Source organism: Bufo gargarizans, chromosome 2 (assembly GCF_014858855.1).
Source record: "Bufo gargarizans isolate SCDJY-AF-19 chromosome 2, ASM1485885v1, whole genome shotgun sequence".
In the NCBI taxonomy this organism is placed as follows: domain Eukaryota; kingdom Metazoa; phylum Chordata; class Amphibia; order Anura; family Bufonidae; genus Bufo; species Bufo gargarizans.
This window is the reverse complement of record NC_058081.1, coordinates 392,593,211-392,612,169: the sequence shown is the minus strand read 5'-3', so window position 1 is coordinate 392,612,169 and position 18,959 is coordinate 392,593,211. Positions and strand designations below refer to the sequence as shown.

Genomic DNA, 18,959 nt, shown 5'->3' with positions numbered 1-18,959 from the left:
CGACCTAACAAAGGCTCAGAACTACCGGTCGATGCCATGATAATTTATGAGGAAACAGTGGGTAGCAGAGGAAGAAAACTTTTATAGCTACTGAATGGTAAATATGTGAAATTTACATTATATTAGGTAATTATTGATGATGAATTAGTCTAAGGCCTCATGCACACAAAAAAATTTTGCGACTAGGATGTAGACCCACTTATTTCAATGGGTCTGCAAAAAATGCGGACAGCACACCGTGTTCTGTCCGCATCAGTATGTCCGTTCCGTAGCTCCGCAAAATAAATAGTGCATGTCCTATTTTTTTCTAGTTTGCAGACAAGTATAGACATTATTAGGATGGATCCGCAAAAAAAACAGATGCCATACAGAAATCATCCATATTTTTTTTTGGGGGGGGGGGGGGGGGGTTGTTTTGCGGATCTGCAATTTGCGGACCGCAAAACACATACGGTCCTGTGCATGTAGCCTAAAACATATTGCGGCCATATGCAGTGTTAAAGGGGTTATCCGACCCCTGAAATGCCCGGGCCCCTCACACACACAGTATACTTGCCTTGCTCCCTGGCACCCCCGTCGCTCCTGGTCCTCTAGTGTCACCTGCGACGCCTGTGTTACATCCCCTAGAACATATGAAGCACATCACCTAGGACATATGAAGCACAGAGATTATTACTACCAAGATGTATAACTTTACATTTATCCACATTGAACCTCATTTGCCAAGTTGATGCCCAATCACAAAGTGTCCAAGTTAGCTTGTAGTTTATGGACATCTTCCATAGAATGCACAGTACTACATAGCTTAGGCTACTTTCACACTAGCGTTTCTATTTTCCGCTATTGAGATCCATCCTAGGGTCTCAATACTGGAGATAAACTTTTCAGTTTTATTCCTATTCACTCTCAATGGGGACAAAACGTAACTGAACAGAACAGCATGCTCCAAAAAGCATTCTGTTCCCTTTGGTTGCGTTCCCATACCAGAGAGCAAACCTCAGCAAGCTGCAGTTTTCTTTCCGTCGTGGGATACAGAGTAAGACGGATCCGTCATGACCCATAATGCAAGTCAATGGGAACAGATCCGTTTAACTCTGACACAATAGAAAACGTTGACTTTCAGTGGAGTTCATGACGGATCGGTCTTAGCTATGTTAAAGATAATACAACCGGATCAGTTTAGAACGAATACAGGTGGTTGTGTTATCAGTAATGGAAGCATTTTGCTGAGCCCTGCTGGATCCAGCAAAAACACTAGTGTGAAAGTAGCCTTTGTGTCATCTGCAAAAATAGAAACCATGCTAATAATTCCATTATTGATATCATTAATAAATAAATTAAATAATAGAGGACCCAGCACTGAACCTTGGGGTACAGTACCTTTACACTCTGCCTTTTTAGAAAGTTTACATAAAAGCAATGTTGTATAAGAGCGGAATAACGTGCTGGTGGTGGAGGTTTAGCATTACAAATCCATGTGACAGGTTCCCATTAAAGTAGTAATGAAGTACTGATTCCTGAACTACAACTCTCAATAGAAGACTGTCAATAAGAAACTTAAGCTTCATTTACAGTTAGGTCCATATATATTTGGACACTGAGACAAATTTTGTTTTTATTACCTGTTTACTAAAACATATTCAAGTTATAGTTATATAATGGACATAAAGTCCAGACCTTTAGCTTTCATTTGAGGGTATCCACATTAAAACTGGATGAAGAGTTTAAGAGTTTCAGCTCCTTTTATATGTGGCATCCTGTTTGTAAAAGGACCAAAAGTAATTGGGCAATTGACTCAAAGGCTGTTTCATGGGCATGTCTGGGCAATTCCTTTATTATTTAATTCTCAATTAAGCACATAAAAAGGCCTGGAGTTGATTTAAGGTGTGATGCTTGCATTTTTAAGATGTTGCTAAAAAGTAAGCATGCGGTCAAAGTAGCTCTCCATGCAGTTGAAACAAGACATCTTTTATCTGTGAAAACAGGAAAAACCCATCTGAGAAATTGCTACACTAGTCGAAGTGGCAAAATCTACAGTTTGGTACATCCTGAAAAAGACAGCATTGGTGACCTCAACAATGCAAAAAGACCTGGACGCCCACAAAAAACAGCTGTGGATGATCGCAGAATAATTACCATGGTGAAGAGAAACCCCTTCACAACAGCCAACCAAGTGAACAACACTCTCCAGGATATAGGCGTATCAATATCCAAATCTACCATGAAGAGAAGACTGCATGAAAGTAAATACAGAGGGTTCGCTGCACGGTGCTAGCCACTCATAAGCCTCAAGAATAAGAAGGCTAGATTGGACTTTGCTAAAAAAATAAAAATAAAAAAATCTTAAAACCAGCACACTTCTGGAAGAACATTCTTTGGACAGATGAAACCAAGATTAACCTCTACCAGAATGATAGAAAGAAAAAAGTATGGTGAAGGCATAGTTGAGCTCATGATCCAAAGCATACCACATCATCTGTAAAACACGGTGGAGGCAGTGTGATGGCTTGGGCATGCATGGCTGCCAGTGGCACTGAGTCCCTAGTGTTTATTGATGATGTGACACAGAACAGAAGCGGCCGGATGAATTCTGGGGTTTTCAGAGACATACTCTGTGCTCAAATCCAGCCAAACTGATTGGTCGGGGTTTCACTGACCCAAAACATAAAGCCAAAGCAACCCAGGAGTTTATTAAAGCAAAGAAGTGGAATATTCTTGAATGGCCAAGTCAGTCACCTGATCTGAACCCAATAGAGCATGCATTTCACTTGTTATAGACTAAACTTCAGACAGACAGGCCCACAAACAGCAACTGAAAACCGCTGCAGTAAAGGCCTGGCAGAGCATTCAAAAGGTGGAAACACTGGTCATGTCCATGAGTTCAAGACTTCAGGCAGTCATTGCCAACAAAGGGTTTTCAGCCAAGTATTAGAAATTAACATTTTATTTATAATTATTTAATTTGACCAATTATTACTTTTGAGCCCCTGAAAAAAAAGGGATTGAGTTTAAAAAAATGCTTTAGTTCCTCAGATTTTTATGCAATCATTTTGTTCAACCCATGGAATTAAAGCTAAAAGTTTGAACTTAAACTGCATCTGAATTGTTTTTTGTTCAAAATCCATTGTGGTAATGTACAGAACAAAAATTTCATTTTTTTTGTCTCTGTCGAAATATATATGGACCTAACTGTAGTTTCTTATATACATAGAATTCTTGTCCACATATAAGTTGCTGTGTCAGTTGGAGAGTCAGTGTTGGTCACATGACACAGCTGAGGATCATAAGGAAATGGATAACTCACAACTACAAGCATCGGTCAAAATATTAGTTTCACTACAATTTATATTGTGTACTTTTCTAATAGGCCAGAAAATAAAATCTTTGTGGAAGTGCTTCTTTATGTAAAAACTGCAACACTTCTCGGTCAGTAGGTTTTCGGAGGATCTCTTGATTATTATCCTACTATTAAAATTAGGCTAGTATAGAGACGGGAAGCAGTCTATCAAACCCTACCTCTTTGAACCAGCTGTCTGTCAAATGCCAACTACTGAACTCTCTGAGACAGAGATCAGTATGGGAGCAGTGAACTGGAACATCAGATTCAGTTTGTGTCTGTACATCAGAAATAATGGATCAGCATTGTAATGTTCATCTCTCTACTGGTTCTCCCTCATGCTTATATCTTATGCTATACAATATTTACAACCTGTTTAGTCTTAATGCACATTTAGCCTGGAGGGGATGAACTCATGAGACAGCTCTCTACATCAAAGTGTCTTCCCCCGCCCCTTTTTGCTTTGTTTAATTCTGCTGATGCGTTTATTTTCTATCATAGTGTTCAGCGTTCTGAAAGGAGTTAGCAGGCGGTGCACAGGATTTGCCCGCTTAATAATTAATTGGCTTCAGAGCCGCTTCCTGTCATTTACTGTACACCATATGGTCGTAACCCTTTCACTTCCTCATAAATAGGCTCATGTTAGCAAGTCTTCTGTTTTTAATGAGTCATTTTGGAAGCAAAGTTCCATTTCAATGCAGTTTGGGCATACAGTCCATTCCATGAAACCTTGCGTCATGACAAATGATCACGTGATGCAATGGGAGCAGGTCAACCCGGTGGCCAGGAATTGGTTGCACGCGCTGCCATAGCTAGAAAACATAGGAAAAAAAGGGTAATGCAGCAGCACTCTGAAAACACATATAAAGTACAACAATGTCATAATCATAGAAAACATTCTAGTGCCAATGCTAGGCTTATTTTGCAAGTGAGATGCTTAGCAAATACATTTTGTACAAAATGATTTGGGCCCGTCTGCCACACGTCAAGGCGATGTCTATTAGACGGGAACCTAACACTAAATCCTACCTGTTATGTGACATGACAGGTAGGATTTAGTGTTAGGTTCCCGTCTAATAGAGATCACCTTGCCATGTGGCAGATGGGCCTAAATAATTTTGTACAAAATGTATTTGCTAAGCATCTCACTTGCAAAATAAGCGTAGCATTGGCACTAGAATGTTTTCTATGATTATGACATTGTTGTACTTTATATGTGTTTTCAGAGTGCTGCTGCATTACCCTTTTTTTTCCAGGAATTGGTTGCAGCAGCATCAAACAGGAAATTTACATCCAGGGTGCACAGCAGAGGCCGTGAAGCGAAGGAGCCAGCATCGGGAAGCAGGCGAGTATGCTCTCCTTGGCAGATCTGCCTGGGGGGTTGCCAAACACCAGCCCAAAGGTGCACAGTCTCTTTAATGGTCAGCTACCTATACCAGAGTGGTTTTTGTTAAAGCATTAATATTAATTTATAATTTAACCTTTCCTCCATAAAAGTATTCTATGCAACATACTTTCTATAAAATGCACAAGATATGTATCGCCATCTTTAAAATGTTCCAAATAAAACTTTTACAACTGAGCAAAGACCATTTGAATATTACACAGAACTGTGTTTTCCTTCACTGGTATAACTAGAACCCTATGGACTCCAGGACAAATTGTAGACTTGCCCCCCTACCCCCCCAATTCCATGAGATCCATGGTGTTGCTAGGGTCTATAAACATGTATCCCCCCACCCACCCCAAAAAATATTAATTTTGTATATATGGTTACCTCTCTAAATAAGTCATACAGTAACAAAAAATACTATTAGTAACAAATATCGCTATACTACTAGTGAATAAAGCCCAGTAAACAAAGACCAATACTGCCAATAACCACCAGATCGTGAACACAATGTACCACCACCTAATGACTGAAAACCACCATACTGATACTAAATAAAGACATCTTATTGGAATCATGCACTATCCCTTTTCATCTTCATCTAGCCCAGACCACTGTATATTCTTCCTCCAGTCACGATTCATGTCAGCAAAGTGTAATATAAAGATATCTTTTGCTCCTTGCTTTTCCTACACCCTTAGTAGTTATGTCTCGTTTAGTGCCTCTTAGTACAATAATGCCCCCCTTAGTACTCCTTGCATCAATAATGCCCCCTTAGTTTATGTAACTCTGCTCCCACTATGCTAAGAGCTTAGAGTACCATAAGTTAGAAAAATATACGCTTTTATTAAATTCATGATAAAAAACACACATATAGTGAATGCCAAGGACAGGGTAAGGGAGCAGGGGAAAAGAAAACGAGCGCCATCCTGGATGGACACACTGGTCACAACATATAATGGTCTATCAGTAGGGTAACTGCAGATATGGGAAAAACAACTAGTAATGTATGGTACAATGACCAACCCATAGGTTTTGGTCTGCACCTATGGGTTGGTCATTGTACCATACATTACTAGTTGTTTTTCCCATATCTGCAGTTACCCTACTGATAGACCATTATACAGACGTGGACAAAATTGTTGGTACCCTTTGGTCAATGAAAGAAAAAGTCACAATGGTCACAGAAATAACTTTAATCTGACAAAAGTAATAATAAATTAAAATTCTATAAATGTTAACCAATGAAAGTCAGACATTGTTTTTCAACCATGCTTCAACAGAATTATGTAAAAAAATAAACTCATGAAACAGGCATGGACAAAAATGATGGTACCCCTAACTTAATATTTTGTTGCGCAACCTTTTGAGGCAATCACTGCAATCAAACGCTTCCTGTAACTGTCAATGAGACATCTGCACCTCTCAGCAGGTATTTTGGCCCACTCCTCATGAGCAAACTGCTCCAGTTGTGTCCGGTTTGAAGGGTGCCTTTTCCAGACTGCATGTTTCAGCTCCTTCCAAAGATGCTCAATAGGATTGAGGTCAGGGCTCATAGAAGGCCACTTTAGAATAGTCCAATTTTTTCCTCTTAGCCATTCTTGGGTGTTTTTAGCGGTGTGTTTTGGGTCATTGTCCTGTTGCAAGACCCATGACCTGCGACTGAGACCAAGCTTTCTGACACTGGCTAGTACATTTCTCTCTAGAATTCCTTGATAGTCTTGAGATTTCATTGTACCCTGCACAGATTCAAGACACCCTGTGCCAGACGCAGCAAAGCAGCCCCAGAACATAACAGAGCCTCCTCCATGTTTCACAGTAGGGACAGTGTTCTTTTCTTGATATGCTTCATTTTTTCGTCTGTGAACATACAGCTGATGTGCCTTGGCAAAAACTTCGATTTTTGTCTCATCTGTCCACAGGACATTCTCCCAGAAGCTTTGTGGCTTGTCAACATGTAGTTTGGCATATTCCAGTCTTGCTTTTTTATGATTCGTTTTCAACAATGGTGTCCTCCTTGGTCGTCTCCCATGTAGTCCACTTTGGCTCAAACAACGACGGATGGTGCGATCTGACACTGATGTTCCTTGAGCATGAAGTTCACCTTGAATCTCTTTAGAAGTCTTTCTAGGCTCTTTTGTTACCATTCGGATTATCCGTCTCTTAGATTTGTCATCAATTTTCCTCCTGCGGCCACGTCCAGGGAGGTTGGCTACAGTCCCATGGATCTTAAACTTATGAATAATATGTGCAACTGTACTCACAGGAACATCTAGTTGCTTGGAGATGGTCTTATAGCCTTTACCTTTAACATGCTTGTCTATAATTTTCTTTCTGATCTCTTGAGACAGCTCTTTCCTTTGCTTCCTCTGGTCCATGTCGAGTGTGGTACACACCATATCACCAAACAACACAGTGATTACCTGGAGCCATATATATAGGCCCAATGGCTGATTACAAGGTTGTAGACACCTGTGATGCTAATTAGTGGACACACCTTGAATTAACATGTCCCTTTGGTCACATTATGTTCTGTGTTTTCTAGGGGTACCATCATTTTTGTCCATGCCTGTTTCATGAGTTTATTTTTTTACATAATTCTGTTGAAGCATGGTTGAAAAACAATGTCTGACTTTCATTGGTTAACATTTATAGAATTTTAATTTATTATTACTTTTGTCAGATTAAAGTTATTTCTGTGACCATTGTGACTTTTTCTTTCATTGACCAAAGGGTACCAACAATTTTGTCCACGTCTGTATGTTGTGACCAGTGTGTCCATCCAGGATGGCGCTCGTTTTCTTTTCCCCTGCTCCCTTACCCTGTCCTTGGCATTCACTTTATGTGTGTTTTTTATCATGAATTTAATAAAAGCGTATATTTTTCTAACTTATGGTACTCTAAGCTCTTTTCTTCTGTTTTCTGCCGTCATGCTCGGAGCTTGTACCGAGTTATTTCCTTTCGGGTGTCCCCCTATATTTGGTTATTATACGGGCACTGCCCTTGCTACATATGCTGGGGGACTTCTGGGGTCGTCTTCTTCTTTTTCTGATCCCACTATGCTAAGTCCACTTCCTATCACCCTCAGTGAAGTGTATGGTGCAGGTGGTGTGATGCAGTGACATCATTGCACCACCTGATGATCTGTGTGCCCCCAACTGCCTGGGAGCTACCAGTTTTAGGCCATGCCTTCAAATCTCTGGTAGACCACATACCTAAAGCAACCTGTGGCTTACCAGAGTAACTGGCAGTGCAGGATTAGAATCTCCATAGAACTTAATAGCTCTGGAGAAAAAAACAGATTACATTCTAAACAAAGTTTCGTGTGAACTATAAACTAAACTACATGTATATATCAACTTGTTCAGCTTCTTCTGTTCAACATACGTAGTGCCGGTAGATAAAGACACATATTTAATGTGACAGGTTAAAGGGCAGCAGATTTCTACCTAGGAAACTGGCTGAGGCTTCGTTCACATCACCGTTCAGCCTTTCAGTTCTCCTTCCCCATTTAGGGGCACGAAAATGGAAAGAACGGCGCCCACTGGCCCCATAGACTATAATGGGGTCCTTTAGGTTTCCGCTCAGAAGAAGATTTTGGAGCGGAGACAAAAGTTGTGCATGCAGGACTTTTGTCTCCGCTTCAAAAATCATCTTCTGAACGGAAACCTAACGGACCCAATGTCTGTGGGGCCCGTAGGCTCAGTTCGGCTCAGTTATGTGCCGAATCTGTCCTTTCTGTTTTTCTGCCCCGAGAACGGAAAGGCTGAAAAGTGATGTGAACGAAGCCTAACCTGTTGTGTGTGCTCTTGGTCCCATGTTTATATGTGCCTGCATTGATGATAAAAGTGATATTTTAATATATATAACGAGGGCATTGTTGTTACACATAATGGCTCTCCGCAGAAATTGCTGCGCCCCCTCCACTTTGACAGGGCCAGACGGGATAACATTTTCAGTGCCTGACCCTGTCAATCAAAGTTAAGATGATACAGCAGTTGCAGAGAGAGCAGAGCCTCTAAGTGTAACAACAATGCTCCCATTGCTCCTAGAGCAGTGGTGGCAAACCTTTTAGAGATCAAGTGCCCAAACTGCTACCCAAAAACCCACTTATTTATTGCAAAGTGCCAACACAGTAATTTACCCTGAATACTACAGTCCAATATAGTATATCTTCCATGTACTTTATCACTTAGCTATATTAGCCTGCCTACATTCAGTGCATTGCCTGTGCTGTTCATAGCGCACCCTGCACTGATGAATGACAGGACAAGTCTAAGGCATATCAGTACACCATATTATTATTATTATTTTTATTATTATTATTCATTATTAAAGGGCCATTCATTCCATAGCGCTGTACATATGAAAAGGTTTATGCATACACAATGCAGACAATTGCACTAAGCATAAAGGAAGGAGAGAGGGCCCTTCCTGTGAGGGCTTACAATCTACATGGTATGGGAGAAGGACACAGTAGGTGAGGGTGAAGTTGGCCATGGCGGTATAGAGGCAGCAGGGTCACTAGTTGTAGGCTTGTCTGAAGAGGTGGGTTTTCAGGTTTCTTTTTGAAGGTGATAGTCTGATACATTGGGGTAGCGAGTTCCAGAGTGTGGGGGATGCACGGGAGAAATCTTGGAGGCAATTGTGATAAGAGGAGATGAGAGAAGGAGGTCTTGTAAGGATCGGAGATTGCGTGTCGGGATGTTTCGGGAAAGTACCTCAGAGATGTAGGGAGGCGACAGGTTGTGGACGGCCTTGTATGTATTTGTTAGTATTTTGAACTGAATTTGCTGGGCAATGGGGAGTATGTGAAGGGATTGGCAGAGGGGAGAGGCAGAGGAGTAACAGGGTGAGAGGTGAATTAATAGGGCAGCAGAGTCGAGGATAGATTGGAGGGGTCCGAGAGTGCTAGATGGAAGGCCACAGAGGAGAATGTTTCAGTAGTCTAGGCGGGAGATGATGAGGGCATGTACAAGCATTTTCACAGATTCAAAGTTAAGGAAAGCACGGATGCGGGAGATGTTTTTGATTTGGAGGCGGCAGGAAAGAGCTTGGATGTGCGGTTCGAAGGAGAGGGCAGAATTTAAGGTCACCGGGGAGAGTGTGCAGCCATTGATCGTGATAGATAGGTCTGTTGGGGGGGGTTGAGCAAGATGGGGGCAAGATGTTGAATTCTGTTTTATCCATGTTAAGTTTTAGAAAGGGAGAGGAGAAGGATGATATAGAAGATAGACATGGTGGGATTCTGGATAGTAAGGTGGTGATGTCTGGACCAGAGAGGTAGATTTGTGTGTCGTGAGCATAAGAGTGATACTGAAATCCATGGGACTCTGAGATATCCCAGGCCAAAAGTGTAGATACAGAAGAGCAGGGGTCCTAGGACAGAGCCTTGAGGGACACTAACAAAGAGGGAATAAGACTAGGAGGTGTTGCGAGAGTGGGAGACGCTAAATGTCCGGTCTGTGAGGTATGATATGATCCAGGAGAGGGCCAGGTCAGTGATGCCAAGAGATGAAAGCGTTTGCAACAGGAGGGAGTGGTTGACAGTGTCGAAGGCAGAGGACAGGTCAAGGAGAAGGAGGACAGAGTGATGTTTTTTGGTTTTGGCTGTTAGTAGGTCATTGGTGACTTTGGTAAGGGCAGCCTCAGTTGAGTGGTGGGGTCGGAGCCAGATTGTAGCCGGTCAAAGAGGGAGCAGGAGGAGAGGTGAGAGGACAGTTCCGAATGGACATGTTGTTCAAGTAGCTTTGAGGCATACGGAAGAAGTGATATGGGGCGATAACTGGACAAAGACGATTGGTCAAGTGAAGGCTTTTTGAGGATGGGTGTAATGGTAGCATGTTTAAAAGCAGAGGAGGGGAAGACACCAGAGGTTATTGATAGGTTGAAGAGATGAGTTAGGGCTGGGATAAACACTGTGTGGTGAGGTTAGGGATGAGGTGGGATGGGATTGGGTCAAGGGCACTGGTGAGATGTGATCTGGAGGGTAGAGTGGAGAGTTTTTCTTCTGTAATGGTGGAGAAGCGGCTTTTGCGTTGTGTAGAGGGTCTGTGGGGACTGTGTAGTGAAGCTTTCTCTGATGTTGACTATCTTTTGTTTGAAATATGTGGCAAAGTCCTCAGCTGAGATGAGAGGAGAGGGTGGGGGAGCTGGGGGGCGGAGAAGGGAGTCAAGTGTTTAAAAGTTGTATAGGTCTGTGGGCCAGGGAATATATGAGACATGAGAAATAGGCCTCTTTTGTATCAGCGAGTGAGGATTTAAATATGAGAAGGGATTGCTTGTATGTGGTAAATTTATCTTTAACATGGGATTTCTTCCATCGCCGCTCAGCAGCCTTGGAAGCTTGTCTGAGTTTTTTGGTCAGGTTTGTGTGCCAGGGTTGTCTGATTTTTCGTTTTTTTTCTGTGTGTGAGGGGGGCAACAGTGTCCAGAGCTGTACTTATTGTGGTGTTATATAGGGTGGTGGCAGCATCAGGGTCTTGGAGGGAACAGATGGTAGAGAGTGAGAGAAGAGTTAGAAAGCATGCGAAAGTCAAGATGTTTAACCACTTCAACCCCGCTAGCTGAAACCCCCTTCATGACCAGGCCACTTTTTACACTTCTGCACTACACTACTTTCACCGTTTATCGCTCGGTCATGCAACTTACCACCCAAATGAATTTTACCTCCTTTTCTTCTCACTAATAGAGCTTTCATTTGGTGGTATTTCATTGCTGCTGATATTTTTACATTTTTTGTTATTAATCGAAATTTAACAGGGTTTTTTTGCAAAAGAATGACATTTTTCACTTTCAGCTGTAAAATTTTGCAAAAAAAACGACATCCATATATACATTTTTCGCTAAATTTATTGTTCTACTTGCCTTTGATAAAAAAAAAATGTTTGGGCAAAAAAAAAAAATGGTTTGGGTAAAAGTTATAGCGTTTACAAACTATGGTACAAAAATGTGAATTTCCGCTTTTTGAAGCAGCTCTGACTTTCTGAGCACCTGTCATGTTTCCTGAGGTTCTACAATGCCCAAACAGTAGAAAAAACCCCACAAATGACCCCATTTCGGAAAGTAGACACCCTAAGGTATTCGCTGATGGGCATAGTGAGTTCATAGAACTTTTTATTTTTTGTCACAAGTTAACGGAAAATGATGATGTTTTTATTTTTAAGTCTCATATTCCACTAACTTGCGACAAAAAATAAAAAATTCTAGGAACTCGCCATGCCCCTCACGGAATACCTTGGGGTGTCTTCTTTCCAAAATGGGGTCACTTGTGGGGTAGTTATACTGCCCTGGCAATTTAATGGCCCAAATGTGTGAGAAGTACTTTGCAATCAAAATCTGTAAAAAATGGCCTGCAAAATCCGAAAGATGCACTTTGGAATATGTGCCCCTTTGCCCACCTTGGCTGCAAAAAAGTGTCACACATCTAGTATCGCCGTACTCAGGAGAAGTTGGGGAATGTGTTTTGGGGTGTCATTTTACATATAACCATGCTGGGTGAGAGAAATATCTTGGCAAAAGACAACTTTTCAAATTTTTTTATACAAAGTTGGCATTTGACCAAGATATTTCTCTCACCCAGCATGGGTATATGTAAAATGACACCCCAAAACACATTCCCCAACTTCTCCTGAGTACGGCGATACCAGATGTGTGACCCTTTTTTGCAGCCTAGATGCGCAAAGGGGCCCAAATTCCTTTTAGGAGGGCATTTTTAGACATTTGGATCCCAGACTTCTTCTCACGCTTTAGGGCCCCTAAAAAGCCTTACAGGGGGGTGATCAATGACAGGGGGGTGATCAATGACAGGGGGGTGATCAATGACAGGGAAGTGATCAGGAAGTCTATATGCGTGATCACCCCCTTGTCATTGATCACCCCCCTGTAAGGCTCCATTCAGACGTCCGTATGCGTTTTGCGGATCCGATCCATGTATCCGTGGATCCATAAAAATCATACGGACCTCTGAATGGAGCCTTACAGGGGGGTGATCAATGACAGGGGGGTGATCAATGACAGGGGGGTGATTAGGGAGTCTATATGGGGTGATCAGTGGTTCATAAAGGGTTAATAAGTGACAGGGGGGGTGTAGTGTAGTGTGGTGTTTGGTGTGACTTTACTGAGCTGCCTGTGTCCTCTGGTGGTCGATCCTAACAAAAGGGACCACCAGAGGACCAGGTAGCAGGTATATTAGACGCTGTTATCAAAACAGCATCTAATATACCTGTTAGGGGTTAAAAAAATCACATCTCCAGCCTGCCAGCGAGCGATCGCCGCTGGCAGGATGGAGATCCACTCGCTTACCTTCCGTTCCTGTGAGCACACGCGCCTGTGTGCGCGCGTTTACAGGAAATCTCGGCTATCGCGAGATGACGCGCCGATGCGTCCAGGAGGAGTAAATCAACCACCTCCCGGACGCATCGGTGCGTTAGGCGGTTGGGAGGTGGTTAAGGTTCCTGCGGGGGGGTGCTAGTGTGTGGACCGGGGAAGCAGCAGAAGAGACCAATGAAGAGAAGGTGAGTAGGTTGTGGTCGGATAGGGGGAGAGGCGTATTAGAAAGGTTAGATAGGGAGCAGTTAGATAGGGAGGCCGTAAAGATGAGATACAAAGTGTGACCATCTCTGTTGGTGGGAGTTGAAGACCACTGTGATAGGCCGAAGGAGGAAGAGAGTGATAGGAGTTTAGAGGCAGCTGAGTTAAGGAGAAGCAATAGGGATGTTAAAGTCACCCATGATAATAGTGGGGATGTCGGTAGAAAGAAAGTGTAGTAGCCAGGTGTTAAAGTGGTCAAGAAAGATGGTGGCTGGGCCTGGGGGGCGGTAAATGACAGATACTTAAAGGTTGGAGGGAGAGTAGATGCGAACAGAGTGTACTTCAAATAAGGTGAGCGTAATGGAGGGTGGCAGTGGAGTTGGGCTGTAGGAGCAGGTGCCTGATAGTGGAATACCAACTCCTACACCATGTTTGCAGCCAGAGCGGGGTGTGTGAGTTAATAGAAATCCACTATATGAGAGTGCAGCAGGGGAGGATGTGTCCGAGGTTGTCAGCCATGTTTCTGTGAGACCCAGAAAAGAAAAGTTTTTGAGAGATGAAAAGTTCATGAATGTAGGACAGTTTGTTACAGAGTGTGCATTCCATAATGCTCCTGCAAGAGGAACCAAAGGAGCAGGGATCAGAGGAATGGTTATTAGATTTAAGGGGTTGCAGAAATTTGTAGAAGGTGATTTGTAGTGGAACGTTAAGGTGATAGTGGGGATTTGCTGAGGGGGGCCTGGATTTGGAGAGATATCACCAGCATTAAGGAGAAGCAGAGAAAGTGTTAATAGATGTGAATAAGATAGGGTATGAGTTATATGTGTGTAGTTGGGAAACAAGTGTTTTATTTGTGCAAGAGGTCAGATGAGAAGGTAAGATGGAGGAAAAAATAAATAGTTCCTTGCTGGGTGAATGGATGTGGGGGTATCTCAGGAGGTTGTGGAAAAGTGGGAAGAGTAAGATGAAAAAGTAAAACATTGTTTACATTAACGATGTCTGTTATTACCTGTGGTCCCCTTCTGGTCCAATTCACCATAGACTTTTTCCAGGGCGCGGGTGCCCACAGAGAGGGCTCTGAGTGCCACCTCTGGCACCTGTGCCATAGGTTTAACACTGTCCTTGAGACTCATTTGCATATATTAAAACGTGGTTAAAGTTAGCTGTGGTTGATACTTTCATCTGACAGCTAATTCTAAGAATCTGATCATTCTTTAGACAAGACTATTCCCAGAAATATTGTTCATGGGCAGATTGAACAACTTGAACGGCCAATATGGACTAAAATCCGTACAGCCATGTCTGTGAAATGGTTGTTCACCAGATTCAATTGCTGTTTAACCTACTACTGCCTAATGTGTATCGCCAGCTATATAAGATAATAAATTTGCTTTAGATTCTTCTTTGTTTTTTTAGATAAGGACATCTAGGGTCTTCTGTATCATTGTAAGGCTGATGAAATAGTGTTGATTTTTCTCAATAATAGACACTACTTGTTGCCATCTTATAACTTCCTGGCACTTAGTCACATATACATCATTCCATTTAATAATCTTCTATTTGATTTTGTGTGTTTGCCAAGACTGTCTGTCACATCTATAAAAAGAAACCTTTTGCTTTTTCATTGAAACTTTATTTTGTAAATAGCATAGAGGTTTCTTATTATTTCTTTCATAGAAATGGTATCAGCAAATTTGCAGAAAGAAGATTAAACCAACTTCAAAGCACGAAACTTACTTTTAGTTCTTTCTGTGACCTTGGGAAACCAAATGTATGTTGTCTCTGAAGAGATTTAAGAAAGTTCTAAGTTATCAACAAATCGTTTTAATATTAGAAAGCTCAGTCATATCTCTATCTATCATCTCCCTTGGGCAGCTCATTTCCACTGCAGATGTTCCATCTAATCATAAGATGGGCAGAAGGACATAGATCTTTAATATCCTGTCAGAAAGATGAGGGAGATTACAGATAATAAATTGGCCTTCTAAATTCCACTATATCAGATAAAGAATATTCTTCATAAATGAAAGAAATCTCTCCATTGTCCTCTGTTTACAGTGTGGTGGAGGTAGATATTACATTTCTTGAAGCGAGTTTGATTGTTCCAAATGTGTGCAGTGTTTTCTAGCTTGATGCCTGGAAAAAATGACTTAACATGAAGTTTCTATGGATCTTGGAATGTTCTGCTTATCTTATGTCAAAAATGTTTCTGATGTAAATATTTCTCTTAATGAAAGCATTTGAAGTAACGGGCATGTGTATGGGGGGGTTGGGGCAAGCACTTGGGCTGTATTACACATGCAGATCAGCATTACGATTGTTGGGAAGGAAGCATTCCTTCCCAACACTCGCCTGCTCATCAGTGAAGGAGACCGCTGCCATTACATTACAAATAAAGAAAAACAAGGCCATCTATGCATCGAAGAAGTTTTCTGGTACTTAGATTTCGATAGCCCTTTCTTAGGATAGGTCATCAATATTGGATTGGTGGGGTTGAGGTGGTCGGACTCAGGCAGCCACCGGCATTGGAAACTATACAGTGGATTGAGCCGTAAGCACAAGTTTCCTTCAAGTGAATGGGTACTGAGCTGCAGTACTCTGGCTTTCATTTTTTTTACGCTTGCAGCTGCCCAAAACAGTTGTGAGGCTCACAACCAAGTTGGATGCCTTTTGGATTGTGGGAGGAAACTGGAGTACCCAGAGGAAACAAAAACTAATACGAGGAGAACATACAAACTCCATGCAGATGTTGTCCTTGGTTGGATTCGAACCTAGGACACCATCAGTGCTAACCACTGAGCCACCCTGCATTTATGCTTGATATGCAGTATTGTCATAAAAACCTTGTATTTCATCAGATCACTAAATATATCACTTTTCACACACTTAATGTACTTGACATTTTTAAGCCAAATATTTAGTATATATTACAAAAATGTAGACCTTGATGTATATTTTGATTTGAATCCACACAAAGTCTGCATAACAATGCTAACCTTGAAAAAAATCAGATGGGGATGTGATTTCATTAAAATCTCTGTAGTGACGCAACTACTCAGCATTTCTACTCTACCATCTAAGCTTAGCTTCATGAATAACATCACTTATGTTTCTGAATTTTACTGCAGCCACTTTATCAAATTCCTGCTACTTCTCATTTTATTAGAATTATATAATAGTTATATATAATCCACTTGACAAGTTCTAATTTCTACTTACAGTATGGTTTGAAAAAGAAAGAGGAAAAAGAAGCAGAAGAGAAGGCAGCCATGGAACAGCCTTGTGAAGGTAGCTTGACCCGTCCAAAGAAAGCCATTCCAGCAGGTTGTGGTGATGATGATGAAGAGGAAGAAGAAAGCATTTTGGATACTGTACTCAAGTACCTCCCAGGTCCTCTCCAGGACATGTTTAAAAAATAACTGTGACCACCGAAGTGAACTTCTTCTCTAGCTAAACATATTTTCAGCTACAAAAATTGGGGACCATCTATGGAATCTTTAACCACAAGAGATACATAAAAGCACACAAATGGATAACACAAAAAAGAAAAAAACAATAGGATAATCTAGAACCTTCTTTACTGACAGATATAACCATACATGCAGACGTATAGGCACAGTTGTATACATATATACATTCCGGAGAACACAAGGACAGAATATTCTACTTCTAATTTCCTTTTTATAGACATGGCTCTTTAATCCTTACACTATGTTACATGGACCAAACCTGGCACTGCTGCTTTGTTTCAGCAGAGGCAGAATTTACAAGACTTTTCAGTTTTGGATCTGACGTTGCTGAGCAGCTGTTATCAGCTGAGTAGATAGGGTTAATGTCTGTGCCCTATAGATGTTTACTAGACAACAAAACAAGGCTTCAGTGATCAACAATACCTGAAAGCTCTTTATAGTCCTTCAAGTGTCAATAATATGTGTAAATAATGAGCTCCTCTCCCATATGGGTATAAAGACATGCAAAGTGACAAGTGACATATGCAGATTTACAGTCCACTTTGTGAATTTTGTCACACACTGTGTGACTTCTGGGAGCTTGAAATATGTCATGAGATGCATGTGGAGAAACCCTAGTGTGTTTCCATCTGTTCTGTACACTGTATATTGTTTTCTTGTTTCTCTTTCTTCTCGCCTTTCCTTATCTCTTCCTTGCTAATGGGACCTGCAGCATTTAGCTTTTTTTATTCCAAATTTTAGATCCACCAACATCCTTTGCACAGAAATTTTGGAGAGTTCTACACAAAATTAAACAACTTCTGGTGCCATGTAGAAGTTACATTTATCCTGCGGGTCTCTTAGCAATAATTTTCTTGAAAAGGGAACAAGGATCTGAAGGCTGGTGTGGATCCTCACATGAACGCTACTAGGGTCCATAAACTTCTCTTCTAGAGTTCTATGACTGTAATGCTGATTGCATGCTTAGGAAAATTCAAGTGTTTAATGCCTTTTTGAAATTGCAAGCACTGTCTGTCTTAGTCCTGTGCCTATCACTGTAATTCTTGTTTACATTAATACCAGTAGAGCTGTGAATCTAACATGTATAGCGTTGTGTGCACTCAGCAGCCACTCACGTCATTATTTTTTACTGGGAGAGATCTTATTTTCTGTAATCAAACCAAAGTGATTTTCTGTTTGTCTCTGTCAGTCAAAGTGTATGTCCAACATTGCGAAGACATGCAGACATAATTCCTTTACCCTTTCACCAAGGCAAAATGCCAAGGACCAAACTGCAGATCCTATAAAGGATAGCATAATATTTTGTATAATACAGCACAGGGTTCATAAGTCTCTTGGAACCACTCTATATACCCATGGTTGTCATTAGATCCCATGTTTGTAGCATTATTTTTATAAAGAGGTCTGGTACATTCCATTCACCCTGTGATTAACAAAAGTCAGTATCTTTATGACATATTAGGGAATTACAGTAATACTTTTCCAGGATATATGCACAATGTACACTAATAAAAGGTAACAACATGTGTTTGCTACAAGGCTGTAAAACAAAAAAACTTAGTCTGTCATAGAAGCAGGAATTGTCTTTAAAATCATCTCATTTAAATATTCCCTCATTTCCCAGAAAAACAAAATCTATTGCATGTAGTGTACATCAGGATGGCTTCTGGCCAATATAAAATGATAATGTTTCAGCTTATCAGTGATTCACACTGTAATGTTTGTAGAGCAGCCATGTGAACAGTTCTCATTCTGGGCATTGAATAAAGCAGCTCTATGTGCCTATAGCACAGCAGGAAGTTCCAGCATCTGCAGCTGAGTTACATACACCCAGATGCATGTAAAAAAAAAAAAAAAAATCTTATCTACTTCTGCAAAACACCCCCTTGTTTGCCTCTTTTCACAGTGCACAAGCCTGAGCGGCAATATGCAACACAACCCACTGCATGACAAAAATGATATACACAAGAAGCACATGATTTCATGTTGCTCGATGCTGGCTGTCCACTATATTGCATGTTATCACATTACTATTTACAACCCCATTAAATAACATAGTAGTGATGACATAATGTGAAAGTAAATCCTTTACCACCTGATATTCCCATTTCTATGAAGTGTATGTCTATCAACCTAATATCCAAAACTGATTCATTTTCATAAATTGGGTTTGTATATATTTTGATAATTACTTGCATTCATAACGGAAAATTTAAAACTTCTGTAAAAT

At 41.2% G+C, this 18,959-nt stretch overlaps 1 protein-coding gene across 4 annotated transcripts in view; it reads left to right on the top strand.

Moving 5' to 3' along the window:
• The window catches only part of CPLX2 (complexin 2), an 84,729-nt gene extending 66,058 nt beyond the window's left edge, over positions 1 to 18,671 (top strand). For all 4 annotated transcript variants that reach the window (XM_044280814.1, XM_044280817.1, XM_044280815.1 and 1 more), the window contains one exon: positions 16,481 to 18,671. In XM_044280814.1, the coding sequence (XP_044136749.1) occupies positions 16,481 to 16,678 (198 nt within the window). In that variant the 3' untranslated portion in view covers positions 16,679 to 18,671. The remainder of the gene's footprint in view (positions 1 to 16,480) is intronic.
• Positions 18,672 to 18,959: the final 288 nt, after the last annotated feature.